General features: G+C 42.4%; 1 protein-coding gene across 3 annotated transcripts in view; it reads right to left on the bottom strand.

The window, feature by feature from the left end:
* Positions 1 to 4,000: 4,000 nt before the first annotated feature.
* Positions 4,001 to 18,156, bottom strand: part of RHOH (ras homolog family member H) — a 40,603-nt gene continuing 26,447 nt past the window's right edge. For 2 of the 3 annotated variants that reach the window (XM_081304803.1, XM_081304804.1), the window contains 2 exons: positions 6,466 to 6,574; positions 4,001 to 6,170 (listed from right to left, as the gene is read on the bottom strand). In XM_081304803.1, the coding sequence (XP_081160929.1) occupies positions 5,383 to 5,955 (573 nt within the window). In that variant the 5' untranslated portion in view covers positions 5,956 to 6,170; positions 6,466 to 6,574 and the 3' untranslated portion in view covers positions 4,001 to 5,382. The remainder of the gene's footprint in view (positions 6,171 to 6,465; positions 6,575 to 18,156) is intronic. The other variant, XM_081304805.1, reaches the window with a different exon arrangement.

The raw sequence follows: 18,156 nt of genomic DNA, 5'->3' as shown, positions 1-18,156 counted from the left end.
TCAGCCTCCTGAGTCACTGGGATTATAGGGGTGCACCACCACATCCAGTTTAAACATATTTTCTATTGTTCATTGGTCATGCATATTTTCTCAGAAATATCCGTCTTAAAAATTGGGCTTTTTTTCTTGTTGATTTGTAGTCATTCTTTATATATTATGGATAACAACAGAGCTTCTTGAGTATAATTGTGTCATTAGAAGACCTGAAATTTGTGAACATTGCTATTCCGGAACTATTCTTTTGCTTATTCAGAATAGACTTAATCAACCCCTTCCTCCTTTTTCTTCCAAGAAAATAGATGTAAAGAGTGATGATATTTCTTGGGTTTTGTGGCACAGGAAAGAGCAGTTACCCACACTGTTAACCCCAACACTTTCAATAGGGCTTAGTAATCACAAAGCATATAGAAGACTTTTAATATGTATCGAGGTATCACTCAGGAAGAAACCAAATTTGTTCTAGGTGGTTCAAATGAAGAGATCTGAATGAAAGCCCTACTTGTTGAGGTCTCCATTAAGGAGCTACATCAGGAATGTTGCTGCATCCAAAAACAAGCACCAGCTGGAGGTGTGGAATAGAAGCTGCCCAGCAGGAGCTGGAGTTGCAGAGAGACACATTGCCAAGTCAGCACCAGAGCAGGAGAGGTGTAGGGAAAAACACTCCGCCATTCTTTGCTCCTATTTACCCACTTTTGGCCAGAGTGTCCCGTTAGCTATACCATGCGGATGCCAGGAAGAGATCCTGGGTCACTCAGTCCACAGGGTGAGCCTCTCAGGCACACAGGAGGGCAGCGAAGAGTGAACAAGGGAAATGGGGAGTGGGAACAGCAAGCCAAAACCAGCCAAGACAACGGGATAGAACCACCTGAGACACTATTGTGAGAAGAATGACAAAAGGACCGTCACACAGGAAGGCTGGCAAGCGCCATACGTCAGCCCGCCCTCCAGTGTGCCCATCGTGGCTAAATTAGCAAGCGTAGTGAACACTAAACATAATTAATCATATAGTTTTTAGCTGGCCAAGTTTAATTATACCAGAATTAGATAGCAAAACTGGGATCCTCAGTTTCTTACCAACAGAAAGAGAATCTCTACCTTGTAAGCCTGTTATGAACTCTACATGAGGTGACTCTGTAGTGCCTAACACAGGGCCCAGAGCCAACAGGCATCTGAACACAATTTGTTGCTATTTTTATGATCCTATGGGTCATCTCACTGTTAACAATGTTACAAACAGAACTTGCTTCTGCTGGGTTTCCCATCATTTGGCCCACAATTGGCCAGTTCTAGAAAGTTCCAACCTCAGCTAGAATATTCAGCTTCTGTTTCAGCATAGGAATCTAACAAACACATAACACTCCTGGCTGCATGATAGTTTACAGATATAAAGTACTTTCACAATTGTTATTATTAACAATACTTACAGAGTACCTATGTTTTAAGAAAAAGAATTTGAGACCGAAAGATATACAGCTCAGATTTTTTTTTTTTACTCTAAATACATCATAATTGTCTGGCTTTTTATCTACCATTAAGTTCCATGTCAGGATATATTTTAGAGTCTATCAAAAAGTTAATGCTGACTTCAGGCTTAATCAAGTTCTCTTCATGAACTCATATCACAAGTCATTTCCATGGCTTATTTTATCTTTTATTGAAAAAAAAAAAAACTGTTGAGATCTTGGCCCATGATTGTTTCTTTGTTTTATCAGGAGAGATACAGTCTCAGGACAAATAAGTCTCTCCATGGAGTTGTGCCAATCTCACGCAACCCAAAATACTGCCTGGGGACACTCATGAATCCCCTGTCCCTTCTATCATATCGTTACCCTGCAGATGTGCCAAACTGGAATCCTTCCATCCTGTCTCATTCTAGATAAAGGGACCTTCCTGGGCATGAAATTCTTGAAAGGAAAGAACCACACGCTCTCTTCTCCCCTGTTGCTCCCTCAAAGAAATTAAATGAAACCTGAGGGGTTGGGAAGTGAGATAAGAAAAAGCAAATATTTCCCAAGCTTTTTAAAGCATTAAATTATGGTGTATTTATCTCTGCCAATTCACACACCATCTATGTATGAATTTACACTGAAAAGCCAATGGTTGGAATAGGGGCCCTTGCAAATGATGGCGCTCTGTGACTTAGATGGCTCTTATTCTCACTATCAGAAAAAAAGAAATAAAAGGGGACCAGACTTGGAATATGTTATTGAAAGATAATGCTTTAGAGCTAGGCCTGTAGCTTGTCTAGGATGCGTGGGGCCCTAGGTTCAATTGCCAGCACTGCAGAAGTTAAAAATAATGTTTTAATTGCAGGCCCCTTGACTGGTGGGGCTGGAGCCTCAAGCTATGTGAGATAGGATGTGGCAAAGTCATTCAGTCAGGCTGCTCTGGGAGGAAGTGGGGCACAGTGGTTTTGAGCAGAGCTTTGGAGTCACACAGACCTGATCGAGACTCCTGGTAACTGCCACTCACCTGCAGTGTGGCTTAGATTTGTTTCATTAATATGCTGAGCCTCTGTTTCCTTGTATAAGAGGAGATTCATTATAATGTGAGCCATCTACACCCATGTGGTGTGATCATGACATTCATGTGTTAAACACAGCACCCAGCACATCCAAAGCAATCCAGAAACTTGAACTATTAGGATGCTCCTGATTTTCTCGTCACTCAGTCTAATTCCATCACGCAAGATTCTACTGCCCCCATTTAACTAGTCAGTTATAAAGTAAGACATAATGGCATTGTTGTGGATGGAATATTTATGTTCCCCCCAAATCCATGTGTGGAAGCCCAATCCCCAATGTGATAGCATTAGGAGGTGGATCCATAGTGCTCTTATAAGAGACATGTGGGAACACAGTAAGAAGATCACCATCTGCAAACCAGGAATATGGGCCTCACCAGAACCCAGCCATACTGGCACCTGATCTCGGACTCCCCACTTCCAAACTATAAGACAAAAACTTTTGTAATTTAAGTCACACCACATGTGGTATTTCATGATAGCAGCCCTGACTGAATGAGACAAGGATGAGTTTCTTGACCACTCAAATCAATTCTGATTTGGAATAGTAAAGAATAGACATAACGATAGTCTACAGAAAGGTACCACAAGTATTGAAGTGCAAGAAACATATGCCTTCATGCAGGCCAGCAAAAATAAATATATGCTCATGTAGAACATGCATTAACCTGGATTCCACCCAAATGAACTGTTTTCACCTCTCGCCCCTTCGAGCTGGTGAGGGTCTGCTTCCTTCTCATCAACTTCTCCATAGTACAAAAGCCCAAATTCTGTGTTTCTCCAGTTCAGTTCAACACAACTATATTTAGCTCCTGTTCTTCCCTATGCTAGGCCTTGGGGTCACAGAGATGATAGGAGGTGGCACTGCCTTCAAGAACATGTAACCCAGCAGGGAAGACAGACACTGCCTGGCTCAACTTCTATCAGGTTCCCACTGAGGAGGGTTCAAGCCTAGAGTCTTCTCCAAGCAGTAGGCACAGGCCTGGTCTGTGTGTCCTAGCCTAGATAACAGCCAAGCCATTTGTGCCCTCCCTAACCTGCCCTTCCTCCTCTGCTGGAGGAACCACACAAAGGTGATGCAGAGGCAAGGATAAGCTGCAGGACTGGAGGGATGAGACGGGTTGAAGGCAGATCCTTAATCCCAAAGAATCGAGGCAACCCTCCCACCAGAGACTAAGACGCAGGTCCCAGCCTTTTACTGCATGTGGGTGAGAGGAGAGAGAGAGAGGAGAGAGAGAGGAGAGAGAGGAAGAGAAAGCAGTGTGGGGTGAGAACAGATTTGATTTTCAACTCTGATTATAGCTATACAGAATTGGCCAAATAAGGCAACAGAATGCTGTGCCAACGTGACTATAATAATAGTCACTCACCCAGCTGCTGCCTTACCTGTGATGTGTAATAGCCTGTGGCACCAGAATAATGAGGTACTGCACATAAATAAGTACTACCCTAAATGTGGTTCAGGTGACTCTCAGTTTTATTTGATTGAGGCAGAAAATGACATATCTGGGTATAGTAAATTATATATCTTCACAATTTCTTCAAGTTACATAGAATTCTATTCAAAGTTTTAACAGATAAACAACATCATGCTTTTAAGCTATTAGATAGAATAGGGGTGTAGGGGTGTGTGTGTGTTCATCCCTATTTATTTAGTATTATCCCTGGTAACTCTTAACAAAGAGTAATTACCTGAGCAATTTCTTCACAGCTGTGCTTGGGATTTATTGGTTTGGATTTTTCACTCAAGAATTTATATTCATGAAATAGTAAAAGCTACGAATTCTACCTTTTCTCCTTGCACACACCTATACAGGCACTTTCTCAATTATTCAGAATTCATAAAATTCATAAAGCATGTTGTCATGCCAGGCAGTTTAGAGTTGGAAAACAAGTTTGTCAAATGAACCACCAAGCAGAACTTCATGCCTGCCTGCTTTCACAAGACCTTCAGCCACTCAGAGCCACCATGTCACAAGTGACAGGCAAAGAGCAGAGGTCCCTGAAGTGAGCATGAGCTCTCACTCCTGTTCCACGTCCTGCTGCCATTGTCTGGAGCAGTGTGATTCCCTGCCCGAAGCATTTCCCTTCCAAGGGACCTGGGGAATGAACGACTGAGGAAAACTTAGTGCACAACTGGGGTTCTTTGGGTGGAAGGTAAGATGGCATATAAGAAATGCTTTTTTACAATTACAATGAAATACGGTGGTAACTGTGGAAAATCATTAGGCGAGTAGGGACATATGTTTATGGAACCGTATTCTATATACAACTCTAAATAACAGGTAAGTGGTAAATGGATTACAAGAATCAGTTAATGGTCATTTTAAAATTCGATTACCTAGGAAAATCCAGCAGGCAAGTGGTTTTGACGGAACTACTGATTCAGGTTATAGTGTTAAAAATAATAACACTATAAACATATGGCGAAGCCCCATGAGGTTATTTCATTCATACAGCAGTTTGTAAGTAAGTAGGAAAAGACTTCCCAAGTGTGAAAACTAATTATATACAAGAGCTGCATGGTTTGTTATTATTTAAATAAAGTGTGTTCTTAATTATGGAATGCTTGGAAAACTCCATTGTCCAAAATTATGAAGGACATTTTAGTTTTTTTAATTGAAGATGGACTATCCATTACAGCTTCCCAAGGGGTTTGTTTCTCTGATCATATTGTGCGAGGGGTTGGTTTGTAGTTAGTGAAAACATCCACTGGCTCAGTCTCAACAGCTGTATCCAACAGGAAGGGCTGCTGGGGGGTGCCTGGAATCAGCACCAACCTTCCCATCTTGCCTGCTTCCCCCTTCCCATCGTTCTTTAGTATGTGTTCCTGAGTGTTGGGTGAAGTGTCCTGGGGATTAGAAGATCTTGCACTCGATGGAGAAGAGCCTCCTTCTGTTTCGTCGCCTGGCCTGGTTGACGGCAGTCCGGACAGCACACTCAAACACCTGCTGCACTCCCCGGTTGCTGAGGGCTGAGCACTCCAGGTAGCCCTTGGCTCGCACATCCTGGGCCAGTTTCTTCCCTTCTATGGCATTGACGCAGGAGGCCCTGTGGGGCCCCACTTCCCGCTGGTCGGTCTGGGTGGCCACCACCAGCACCGGGGTACAGGGCAGGTTGCTCCTGATTTCACCAATCCACTTGTTCTTCAAGTTCAGGAACGAGTTATGGTTGGCCACGGAATAGCACATCAGCACCACGTCGGCCTGCTGGTAGGACAGGGGGCGGATGCTTCTGAAGGCATCATTGCCAGCAGTGTCCCAGAGGCCCAGGCTGATCTGGATGCCATCCATGAAGACGTCCACACCCGTATTCTCGTACACCGTGGGCTTATAGGCCTCAGGGAAGGTCTCGGAGGTGAAACGCACCAACAGGGAGGTTTTCCCCACAGCGCTGTCGCCCACCAACACGCACTTGATGGAACTCAGCATCTTTCCAGACTGGAGTCCTGTGCTCAAACCCTGAATCCCCAGGAAAGTAGCCCTCAGTGGGCTACCGCAGTGAATGCCATTCAGCAAGGGGACCAAAGACCAGGTGGGCTTGTGTTCTCAGGGTGTCTGGCAGCAATCTGCAGATGTTATTTCTCCCCGTCCATCCAGGGGAGAGGCACCATCTACGTGGAAAACTTCCCAAGCCTAGTCTCCAACTAGAACAGAAAGAGAAGGGGGGAAATTGAGTCTTTTTGTGTGTCATGATGACCAGGAGCTTTCTGAATGGCAAGCTGATGGAATGGGGGGCTCATCTCAGGGCAACTCCCCAACCCCACCGTCCAACCCCACTTCCCCCTCAGCTAAGTCAGATAAGACCTGTTCTCCCTCCACACTGGCACCAACAAGGCCTCCTGATCAAGAAGCAGAAGCTGATTGTATCTTTAACATCAGCCTAGTGATGGAAGCCCAAGCAACTCTCTGAGCACCACATGTAAAAGCCTCAGTAGCAACCTGGTGTGTGAATGCCGCGCTCCCAAGCAGGTGGCTGCTCCGCACAGTGACCAAGGCAAGCACGCTCTTCCCGGCTTCGGTTTCTGGTGGATTCCAGACCCTTTGGGAACTGCAAGAAAGAGAACTGTGATGAGCAATGGACGCTAAGTGCATTTGCTTCATTGGTTAATCATCCAGTCCTTGGCTAGGTGGGAGTTTGAGTTGAGGCAAGAAAAAATAAATCACTAGAAGCCGGGTGTGGTGGCGTACACCTGTAATCCCAGGGTTCCGGAGGCTGAGGCAGGAGTATTGCAAGTTCAAAGCCAGCCTCAGCAATTTAGTGAGGCCTAAGCAACTTAGCAAGACCCTGTCCTCCCACCTCCACCCCCAAAAAAGGGTCGGGGGTGAGGATGTGGTTCAGTAGTTAAGTGCTCTTGGATTCAATCCCCAGTATCCTCCCCCCCAAAAAAAAAATCACTAGAAATCTAACAATTTGCTGTAGTTTTCCCCTTGAGACTTTGCCCAAAACTGGCTACAGATGGAATAAAATGTCGCTGGAGTTTTCTGCACCAGAAATCAGGCTCCATTATCTCGACAAGGACATGGCTTTTTTTAGCATGTTGCCTGGACTCTGAGCCTCAGTTTACCTGTCTGTAAGAATGTGATAAATTTAGGAACCATTTCTCAGAGATGTTGTGAGAATTAAATTAGTTCTTTCTTGAACATTCTCATGTTTTCAGATTTCTACAGACCTTTCCCCCTCCTCCCCCACTCCAATCTTTTTTGACGGCCATTAGGAATTCCCTGGTTAAACAAAACTACCTTATTTAATGCCTGTCAAACACGGCTGCGAAAGTGAAGGACACAATCTGAATTTTATGAAAGGGTCAAATAAACTCTCATTTGCTTGCAGGTGAGAGAGCTCCTAGCAATGAGCTCAGTCTTGGAGACAGTGTCCCATCTGCCAGGCACATTATCACAAGGCCAGACCAACATTTCAGACAAAGGAAAGGTCTCACAGATCAAAATTCAGAGAGATAAGGTTGTTGTTGCAGTCTGGTCTTACAACCCTCCCCATCAGTCATCTTCACAGCCAGACAATATTCAAAAATCACTCCTTGAAACCCTGAAGTTCCCTTCCAAGATACTTTTATCCTTGTCAATTCAGTTTCTGTTTAATTATACATAATAGAATTTTCAAGTGAGTTAGTCAAATACATAGTACATGTGAATTCATGTTTTTTTTTTTTTTTTTGAACTATTCGTTTGAAATGTCAACTCTTGAATGGCCACAGTATAGGAGCTGGGATACCACATGTTCAGCTGGGCCCTTTCTGAAGACATTCATGGGTGGCTTTCATGCACAGTGGTCCTGAATACCAATTTGTCACCAGACTTTTGAGAAATGGTGACTTTTAAGACGTTAGCTTCTTAGACCTCAGAACAACTTAAATATACACATGTGACTTAGTCCAGAGCCAGACGTCTTAAGACATCTTTAGGGGCTGCAGATGTGGCTCAGTGGTACAGTGCTTGCCTAGCATGTGTGAGGCCCTTGGTTCTGTGACCAGCACTGAAAGGGGGGAGGGGGGCACACTTTAAATTTTCCTTTGACCCCAATGCAGCAGACTGGAATTTTTTTTTTAAACGTGCATGTGTCAAACTTCTGGTTATTTAAATAAAATCTTCTTAATAGGTTAATTAAGCTAAAGCCAGATTTCCTGAGTGACTACCTGTGAAAGGATGTTAAGGAGGCATAATATTAATTACAGGGGCTTAAAAGTCAGGTAGCCTTGGAATTGAACTTGAGCTGCCACGTGTGTGGCAACCTCAGAAGAGTTTTCCTAGCCTCGGTTTCCTCTTCTGCAAAAGCAGTGCAGAAGTATCCACATCACAGGGTTATCAGTATTCAGCATGCCTAAAGGTATAATAAAATCTTAGTGCAGCATATCATGCAAACACCTGTGTGTACATAGTAAACACATAGCAAACACTAAGTGTCATTATTAGTAACATTGTTAAATAATGATTACTAAATGTAAACAATTACTAATTAAAATGTGAAACTTGAAGCGGCACTAGAAATGCTTCTCCAGCAAAGGGTGCTGGGTGTACCTTCTTCCCAGACCTGACTACAAAAGAGAGAGAAGTTTCTTCTTATAGCAAATACTATGGGAACCAAGAGATTCCTGTCAGAGCTTTGCCACCCGGAGAGCTCCAAAGCACCAAACGAAAAAAGGGCTCTGTTCAGTCAAAGGGCCTTCCCACATTAGCCTAGTGACACCGAGTGGCACACCGAGTCAGTTTTGAAGGCCTCAGTTTCCCACACTGTTAAGTCCTTTAGATGACATTAGCTTTCTTGGAGGTTCTATTAAGACTGAAGCCACAGAAGCCTGCCACAGTGACCATGAGAACTTAAGCCCACTGTGTTATTGGTTGCAGTAAGATGAATGCTAAACCTTGATGACCAGCACAGCCTTCAGCAGATGGCCAAACACGGAGCTGGGGGTGGAGGAGGACGTTGCAGCTCACACTCAACACCCTACAGAGGCTTGGAATCTGCTCTTCAGAGGGTCATGAGTACCCTCGGGTGAGCCACTGCAGACCACACCATCAGTGTGAGGTCAAGGGGCTGGATCGAAGTGAACTCTCTCCTCAAGGGAGCAATTCTGCCTTCAGTGAGTGGTTTCTGGTGGTGTCTCACAAGCAGTGGCCTGGCAGAGTCTAGCCGTACCTCTCTCCACATGGCACTTATTGGGTGTCAGATAGCATTAGAGTAGTACACAGAGTGGCCCTTTAGGCTGTTCCTCCCAGGGCTCCAGTCAGACTGGAATTAACGAACCTTGGACCCAAGCACCTCTGAGCCCTAAGGACTGGATTCTTCTTGCCGTTTCTCCTTTTTCCACCATTTTCACAGAAAGGACACCTTCTTCAGGCTAGATGGTTCAGACAGACACGGAAGGGAGGCTTTCCATCGCCAAACCAAGGCACAGGGCCCTCTGTCCACTCTGGCAAAGGGACAAAGACAGGCCAGAGGAAGGGCTTAGGGAATGAGGGGTCCCAGTCCACTTCCTCTGAGAACTGTCCAGGAGGAAACCCTGGCCTCACTTTAGCCTCAGTTGTCATCCCGTGCTGACAGACACCACCCTTCCCCACAGCCACTCTGTGCTATTCACCAGAAAACCCCTGCACCCAGTTCACCCCCAACTTCCACCCCTTCTCCAAAGTCTTCCTCTACCATCCTCCACTACGCCAGATGCCCCCACTGTGTCCCCATAATTCCCTGTGTGTCTTGGCATCAAAATCATCGCACTTGGGCTGGGGATGTAGTTCAGGGACAGATCACTTGCCGAGTATGTGTGAAGTCCTAGGTTCAACCCCAGTACCTCATTTTTTAAAAAAGCATCAAAAACATCACACTCTGCTGAAACGGTTGGTTTTCTCCTGTTTAATTCTCACTTGTAAAACTGGAATAAGATCTGCCCTACTCTACACAGGGAGTTTGTTTTAGGAGAATTATAGAGCATAATATATCATGGTTTAAAGTGAAAGTATGATTATTGCTACCATTATTGCAGGCTTTAGGGTAACTGGTCATCCATGGCGGTGGGGTTATTTTTGTTTTTTGGGTTTTTTGTTTGTTTGTTTTTTCAGCTCTAAGTAATGAACTCAGGGCCTAATGCATGCCAGATAAGAGCTCTACCACCGAGCCACATCTCCAGGCCCCTCGGGTATCCTTTTCAAAAAACATGAACCCACAGCAGCCATTAACCAGGGATGGCCTGTCAATTACAGAGAATACATCTAAATGGCACCTTCTTCAAAGAGCTTTGAACAAAGGACCCACACTGACAGTAGCCAATTCATTCATTAAGGAAATTGATTCTGCAAGGAATCTAATCATCTTAGGTGACCAGGCAGTCAGCATGCTGTTCAGCAACTCAGCTCCACCCTGTGCCCTTCATCGGTGGCTCACCACAGCTGAGCAGGGCCACTAAAGCTGCATCAGGCCTTGCCTGGAATGGGTGAACCCACAGGGAGCCCTTGTACCACCAAGGGGTCTGGGTGCTTGGTTTTCATTTATTTTCTTGAGAGAAAGGGAAGCGATTCAAAATACCTTAAGCAGCTTAACAGAAAAAATAGTTTACTGTCTCTTAGATCAATGCCTGCTGGTGGGCCAGGGGGCTGCTGCCTGATGGCAAGGTTATCCCTAACTCAACAAGTGGGAAGGCAAGACAAGTGACAGAAAGGAGTCTCGCCCATCTACAAATGTTGACATGAAACGCTGAGCAAGAAAGTGTTCTTTTCTATGTTCTTTATAATGATAAAACATTATCTAAGAAATCCCAGCTGCTTGGGAGGCCTGAGGCAGAAAGATCACAAGTTCCAGGCCAGCCTCAGCAATTTAGTGAAACCTTCACAACTTTGTGAGACCCTGTCTCGAAATAAAAAATAAAAAAAGACTGGGGATGTGGCTCGGTGGTGAAGTGGGCCTGGGTTCAACCCACAAGACTTTTCTTTAATCTTAATCTGACTGTAATGTTGATGTATTTATAAGTGAAATGAATATGATGTCTGGGATGTGTTTGATATTATTAGAGAAAACCACAGCAGTAAGGATAAAAGATGAATAAGATTGGGAAAGTGTGGAGCACTATTGAATTTGAGTGATGGGCACCCAGGAGCATGTTAGTCTGGTCTCTGTTTTTGCGTATGTTCAACACTTCTCATGTGAAAGGGGTGGGGGACTTTTATTTTCTATAACATTTTGTCCACGTTGGAGTTTTATTCTCACTCTCGAGTTGCAGAGAAAATGCAGACAAGTGTTAGCAAAGGGAAAAGTAGATTTTATGCCACAGTGACTTCTTCAAGTATTTGAAGGAATGTCCTTAAGATTGAATGACAAGTGACAAAAGAATTGCCAGTGCACGTCTGAGAGCCTGCCTCCTGGGGGAAGGCTATGGAGGACAAGACACAGCCACGGTTAAGAATCATAAAAGAAAGCCTGATGCTTCAAGTATACCCTACTTGCATTTCAATAAGAAATCACATTTATTCTCAGGGAGGAAGGACTAACCCCAGAATGCATTCTAGCCAAAGACGCTCTGAAAGTTACTTTGCAATTACCCAAACTCCTAACTTCCTAACTGTTCACTAACTCCCTTTGGCTTTTCTGCCCTAATTCTGCAGAATTGGCTGTTTGCAAAAGAGCAAAAAGCCATAGTGAAAATAACTTTAAAAGAGAAGAAACTCAAGAGTGAAAATGTATTAATCACTCAAAACCAGATGACAAATTAAAGTAACCCAGGGAGTAAAGGAGACCGTCTGCCCTAAGGGTCTTAATTGTCTGAAAATGTGAGGGGGCCATGGGGATTTCTGCTTTAGGATTTAATGTTTTCCTCTTGAATTTAAGGTAGCTTAAGATTAGTCCTTGTCTAATCTTAATAAGAAATCTGGATAGATCTCTACCAAGTCCCAGCTCTAAAGAACCTTCTATGACTAAGAAAACCATCATATTGCAGGGGCTCCACATACCTCATCCCCAGTGGGGGTGAATATTTACAATTGATGTACATTAAAATTCCATCTGCTTTTATTGTTATTGTTGTTTGTGGTACTGGGAATTGAACCCAGGGGTGCGTTACCACTGAGCCACATCCCCAGCCCATTTTTTTTTTTAATTTTGAGACAGGTTCTCAAAGTTCCTTAGGGCCTCACTAAATTGCTCGAACTTGCCACCCTCCTGCATCAGCCTCCCGAGTCACTGGGATTACAGGCATTCACGTCAGGCTCAATCTGTTTTTTGACAACCCGTATTTGTTTTTATTTTTGTAAATCATATTTTTTACCTACTTTACTAACAAGGTAGTCATCATTTCTTAATGACTCTAAGATCTTTTAGAGGTTAAAGATATGAATGAATCCCTTTTGGGGTTAAATGTGCTATAATTTCTTTTTTAACATGTACACTGTGCCCATGTGTTATGGGAATTCCCCTAATTCCGGGCACTCCCCCGTCACTGAGCAAGCCCTCAATCGTCTTTACAGTAGCATGTCCGCAGCTGTGGAAAGAAACGGCAAGGTGAGATGCCCCAAAGGTCATCTCATTCAACCCACTCAACTCCTCCAGGAAGGAACCAAAGACTAGAGGTTTAGCATCTGGAGGCCCAGAAATGCAACCAGCTGAGTCAGCAGTCCTCTTACTCTCTACACAGTAATTTTTTTTTAAGTTATAGATGGACAAAATACCTTTTTTTAAACTTATTTTTATTTTATGTGATGCTAAGGATCAAACCCAGAGCCTCACACGTGCTAGGCAGGGGCTCTACCACTGAGCCCCAGCCCCAACCCAACAGTACTTTTTCAAATACATCTCAAGTCTACATTTTCTATCATACACTTTATTGCTTTACTATTTGAAGCACAGGGCCCTTATAGCTAGCTTCCCAGATATTCCAAATGATTCACACCGTAGCAACTGGTTTTGCCTTTTTCCCAGAGAAAGAGGCTATTGTGTGAGCTGGTGGCTTTTTATTCAAAAGTAGTTCCCAGTTTTAATATAAAAATGCTCTTCAAACAGCTGTTCCCTTTCTCATTGACTTCTTCCAGATATGTCATCTCTCTTTAGGGTCAATCATGAAGCTGTCCAACATTCTCTTAGAATTAAGATAAGCCCTTAGCTTACAAGTTGGGTAAATGCTTAAAAAAAAAAAAATCAAGTTGATTTCATTCTGGATATTTAGCTTGATGGATTGACAGGAGTGAGGTGATTTAGTTTCAATATGTAAGACTGTCGATTTGCAAAGAGTCCAGGTGTGGAGTTGGAATTCTCGGTTTGAGTCTCATCTCCCTCGCTGATTAACAATATCATCTTGAGCAAGTGGTATAACTGGAAACGCAAAATGTGCATAAGGTGCATAGTCCGTAAGCAATTTGGAAAGACTTGTCTCCTACACCTCGAGGACTGCCTAACCCTTGGTAAATAAGGAAAATAATAAACACGTGTGCCAGACCTTGTTTTAAGTGCTTTATGAAAATTGTCTTATTTATTATGACCACAACACTATATAGTCAGTACCATTTTTGTCTTATTCTACAACTGGGGAAAATTAGGTATAGAGAGACAAAGTAACTTAGCCAAGATGACCAGCTAGTGAGGAGGGTGCGGTTGAAACTCTGGAGGACACCTGGGAGCCCATTGCCTGTCTCTACTACCCAACTCCCTGCTCCCGTCCTCCCTGGGGGGAAATGGGACTACCCTTGCAACCCTGATGAAACTAAGTGATCCTAAAATTCAGGCAGCAGTGAGAAGGCAGAACTGAAAAGACATTTCCCATCTGTTGGGCAATTTCTTTCAAGGCCTGATTAGAACAAGGCCTGATTTCTAAGAGTGTGGAAGATTTCTTCCTTCAATATTTCACATACTGTCAGTCAATGCACAAAAGACCGCCATCTTTGTAAAGGGCAACTGGACAGAATCCAATGATATATATTTGACACCTGGAGTTGATCATTTTTAAACCTCCCTTCTTATATGAACAAATTATTTTCAGTAGCAATCATTATTTCTTTGACTCAATCTTTAGCTTTTAAAACAGACATGTTACAATTCCCTAGAAAAATACATTTCAATTTTAAAAGTGTTATTCGTATTCAACAAAATATTTCATAGATGATCCAAAGTTTGCTTCTTGGACTTTTTACTCTTGGACTTTTTACTCTGCTTCACTGTTTTAAATTTAAATACAGAGCCAGGTATGGTGGCACACATATATAATCCCAGTGACTTTGGAAGCTGAGGTAGGAGGATCACAAGTTCAAAGTCAGCCTCAGCAACTTGGCAAGATCCTGATGTAAAAAAACAAACAAACAACAACAAAAAAAAAAAACATAAAAAGGACTGAAGATGTAGCTCAGTAGAGTGAGTGTCCTCAATCCCCAGTACTATAAAAATTCATTCATTCATTCATTCATTCATTCATTCAAACTCCAAAAGGTCACACAGAATAATAGGATTAAAGTAATTGGAGTTCTGTTTCATGGTCTCTATGGTCATTGGGCTATCATTATTAACTTTCTAACCTACTATGCAAACTCAGAAATGTGTAAGGTTGGAGGTATAATTTGCTCCCAAAGCTCTATAAGAATCTGTACACACAATTAAGAACTTACTCCAATTTTATCACTGCCAGTGCATGGTAATAATAAAAGGTAGGCCTATATTGATTGTATTATTGTATTTAAATTCTCTACAAATGATAAATCCCCTTATTGCTTTGCATCACCCCATCCTTTATATCCTTGCCCATATCTACTGAAATTCTAACTACATACACTTTTTTTTTTCAGTGCTGGGAATTAAACCCAAGGCCTTGCACTTCCTAGATAAGCACTCAACCACTGAGCCACATGCCCAGCCCTATTTTGTATTTTATTTAGAGACAGGGTCTCACTGAGTTGCTTAGTGCCTCGCCATTGCTGATGCTGGTTTTGAACTCGTGATACTCCTGTTTTGCCCTCCACCCCAGCCGCTGGGATTACAAGCATGTGCCACTGTGCCCAACCTAGCGTATACTACTTAATCCACCAATTCAAATTCATTGAACACACTGTCCTGATGTACCCATGCATGTAGTCAAGATGCACAAGAATTTTCATTGTTGCAATATTCCTTACAGAAAGAAGAAGAAGAAGAAGAAGAAGAAGAAGAAGAAGAAGAAGAAGAAGAAGAAGAAGAACAACAACAACAACAACAACAACAACAACAACAACACCTAGAAATAACTAAATGATCCATTAAGAGGCAGTGGTCAAATTAATTATGCCATATCCATACGTGGAACCTGATACAGCACTAAAAATAATTAGGTCAGCCCATATGTATTACCCAGGAAGGGTATGATATATTAGTAATCGAAAAAAGCGAGTAATTGAATGGTTTAGAAAAGGACCCCATTTACATAGAAACATAAATGTACAAAGCTAATCTGGTGCCCTTAGTGAGTGCCATCTCCTCTTGCCCAAAAGGGCATTAGTCCAGGCAAAGAAAAAGTGTCAGCACAGTGATGGGCAACCCCAGGCTCCCCGGGGATTCTCAGCTCCCCTTACCCAAGCCCCTCCACAGAGGAAAGCACAAAGGAACACAGTGGCTACTCCCTGAGTCATCTAAGGGGAAAAAGGAACAAAGAGGAATAAACTAAGAACACAAAGTTTGCACAAATTTTCAAAGACTTTTTAAATACACGTCTGGAATACAGACATATGTACTTTCTATAGAGATTATATGACAGAATATAAAATGCAGCTCTGAGATGAAATACTTCCCTAGATACTCAGTTTCTGATTAAGTTCTTGATCAGAAAGATCAAGAAACTAATAGAAACAAATTCACAATGTTCCTGAAACTACCCGGATACTCCAGAGTAACATTCTTTTTTAATGATTTAATTCATTGCTTATGCATATATAATGTTCCATTAACATTAAATTACCAATTCATAGAAGTCTGGGGGGAAAAAAAAAGAATAACTGCCTTCAATTGGCTTTAAACTAGGTCTACTTTTAAAGAGGATAGGGACAGAAGATAATAAAGAAAATGTTAATAGAGTTTAGACTGGGCCTAGAGGTTTGAAACAAATTTTTTTTTTTAATTTGGTTAATAATGTCTCTGACCCTCACTTTCTTTTTCCCTCCTCTCTCTCTACAGAAGTGATTTCTTCTGATTACTTGTGGGGAGAAGGAACACAATGGCCACACAAAGGCTTTACTTCATCATAATAGGGTCCCAGATAGTCGGAACCTTAGAGGAAAAACAATCTTAAACAAGAGGAGAAGCAGCTTCTGCATATAAATGAGCTCCTTTTCAGCTTCATCCCACAAAAAATTAAAATGTGAGTGGACAGTGCTCCAATAGAGGTGAATGCAAAATGCCAAGAGGACACTGAGGACCGAGGGCTGAACACTGCTGAGCCCGAGGGGGTGGAGGGGCAGAGAGCAGTGACCTTTGAACTAGGCCTTGGAGGAGAGAATAAGTTAGAGGGTGGGCCACATCCAGGCAGAGGAAGTGGCTGTGGCCAGATGTGGCGCAGGAAACCTCAGTGTATTGGGGTAGAGAGTCGGCTCTTGCAACTGAAGCACAGGTGGGGGTGACATTAGAAAGGGACATTGGGGCCAATTTGAAAAGGGCCCTTTATGCCACATTAAGTATGAACTAACTTCCATCTAGCTGTCCTTCTCCTCTGCCCTGTCCCTGCTAACACCAAAAATGCGACCCCCCACCCCGCCTCGAAGACCTTAATCTGCTGCTCTCATCTCCTGAAGTGACTTTCCCTGCTCTTGCCACCTGACCAAGAGCCCGTCCCAAATACCGCCTCTTGCATGAGGCCTTCCAGTAACTACCAGTTAACACTGCTTTTTCTACATTGTAGAAAAGTATTTAATGATGTAGAGAAAAGTATATAGTTACAACAAAAAGCAAATTTAAAACAGCATGTGCTGCATGATCCTCGTTTTGTTGGTTTTTTTTTTTTTGCTTTTTTTTTTTTTTTGGTGTGTATGCAATACTAGACATGTGATCCAGAATTTTTTTTTAAATTAAAAATAAGTAGAGAGAGGAAAAAAGTAAGGATTTGTATACCAAGATGTTGACAACTCTCATCCTGGTATGATTATAATTTTTTATGCTTATCAGAATTTTCTTCATAAATGTATACTACTTCTACTAAAAATAAATAAATAAAGAGTGGTTAAAAACAAAAGAATTTTGTATTCCTTTGTAAAATAAAACGTAAATACATCCTGTAGTTTCTTCCTGAGAAGAAGTAACATTTGCTAGTATCACTGGATGGTCACTTTCAAGACAGTGTGGTAAAGGAGATGAACAAGTCCAGTGCTCTCCAGGCCCCCACCCACTCCCCAACTCTCGCACTATAATTATCCCCTTTGTCATAGCAGGTTGGTCTCACTAGGTTTGTAAGTTTTCCCTCATATTCAGTCTGGAACTCCTCCCAGCAGGGTTCTTTCAGACTCCACTTAAATTAACAAAACAAAACAAAAAACTTAGCAATTCAGGAGGCTGAAGCATGAGGATCTCAAGTTTGAGGCCAGCCTCCACAACTTAGTAAGGCCCTAAGCAGCTTAATGAGACCCTGTCTCAAAATAAAAAATAAAGGGCTGGGGTTGTAGCTCAGTGGTAGAGTGCTCACCTCAGCACCATTTAAAAATAAAATAAAGGTATTATGTCCATCTACAACTATATATATATATATATATATATATATATATATATATATATATATATATATATTTAAATAAATAAAAATAAAATTAAACTAAAAATTTAAAAGGGTTGGGGATGTGGCTCAGTGGTAAAGCACCCTATTTTAATCTCCATTCCAATAATAAATTAAAAACAGGAAAAATAAATAAATAAATAAATAAAAATGACCTTGGAATATTCCAGTGATTTGGACTGTGCTCAGATCATCCTGCTCAGAATGCCCCCCACCCCCCCAAAAAAAAAAACAAATTCTTGGGGGTACTAAGATCCTAGGAAAAAAGTTTCTTATGTGATGGGGATGGATCCCATGGTCAGCATCTGGTCACTGGGTACCAGGTGGGCATGTTGGTTACAATCTTAAGGATCATTTATTTCTGCCTCCAAAGTTCCGTCATTTAGCTACCATACTGGTCATTTTCGTCCTGCCTCTGTAC

Source organism: Spermophilus citellus, assembly GCF_964194105.1.
Source record: "Spermophilus citellus genome assembly, chromosome: 8".
In the NCBI taxonomy this organism is placed as follows: domain Eukaryota; kingdom Metazoa; phylum Chordata; class Mammalia; order Rodentia; family Sciuridae; genus Spermophilus; species Spermophilus citellus.
Note: the sequence above shows the minus strand (reverse complement) of the source record. Positions and strands in the feature narration are given on the sequence as shown.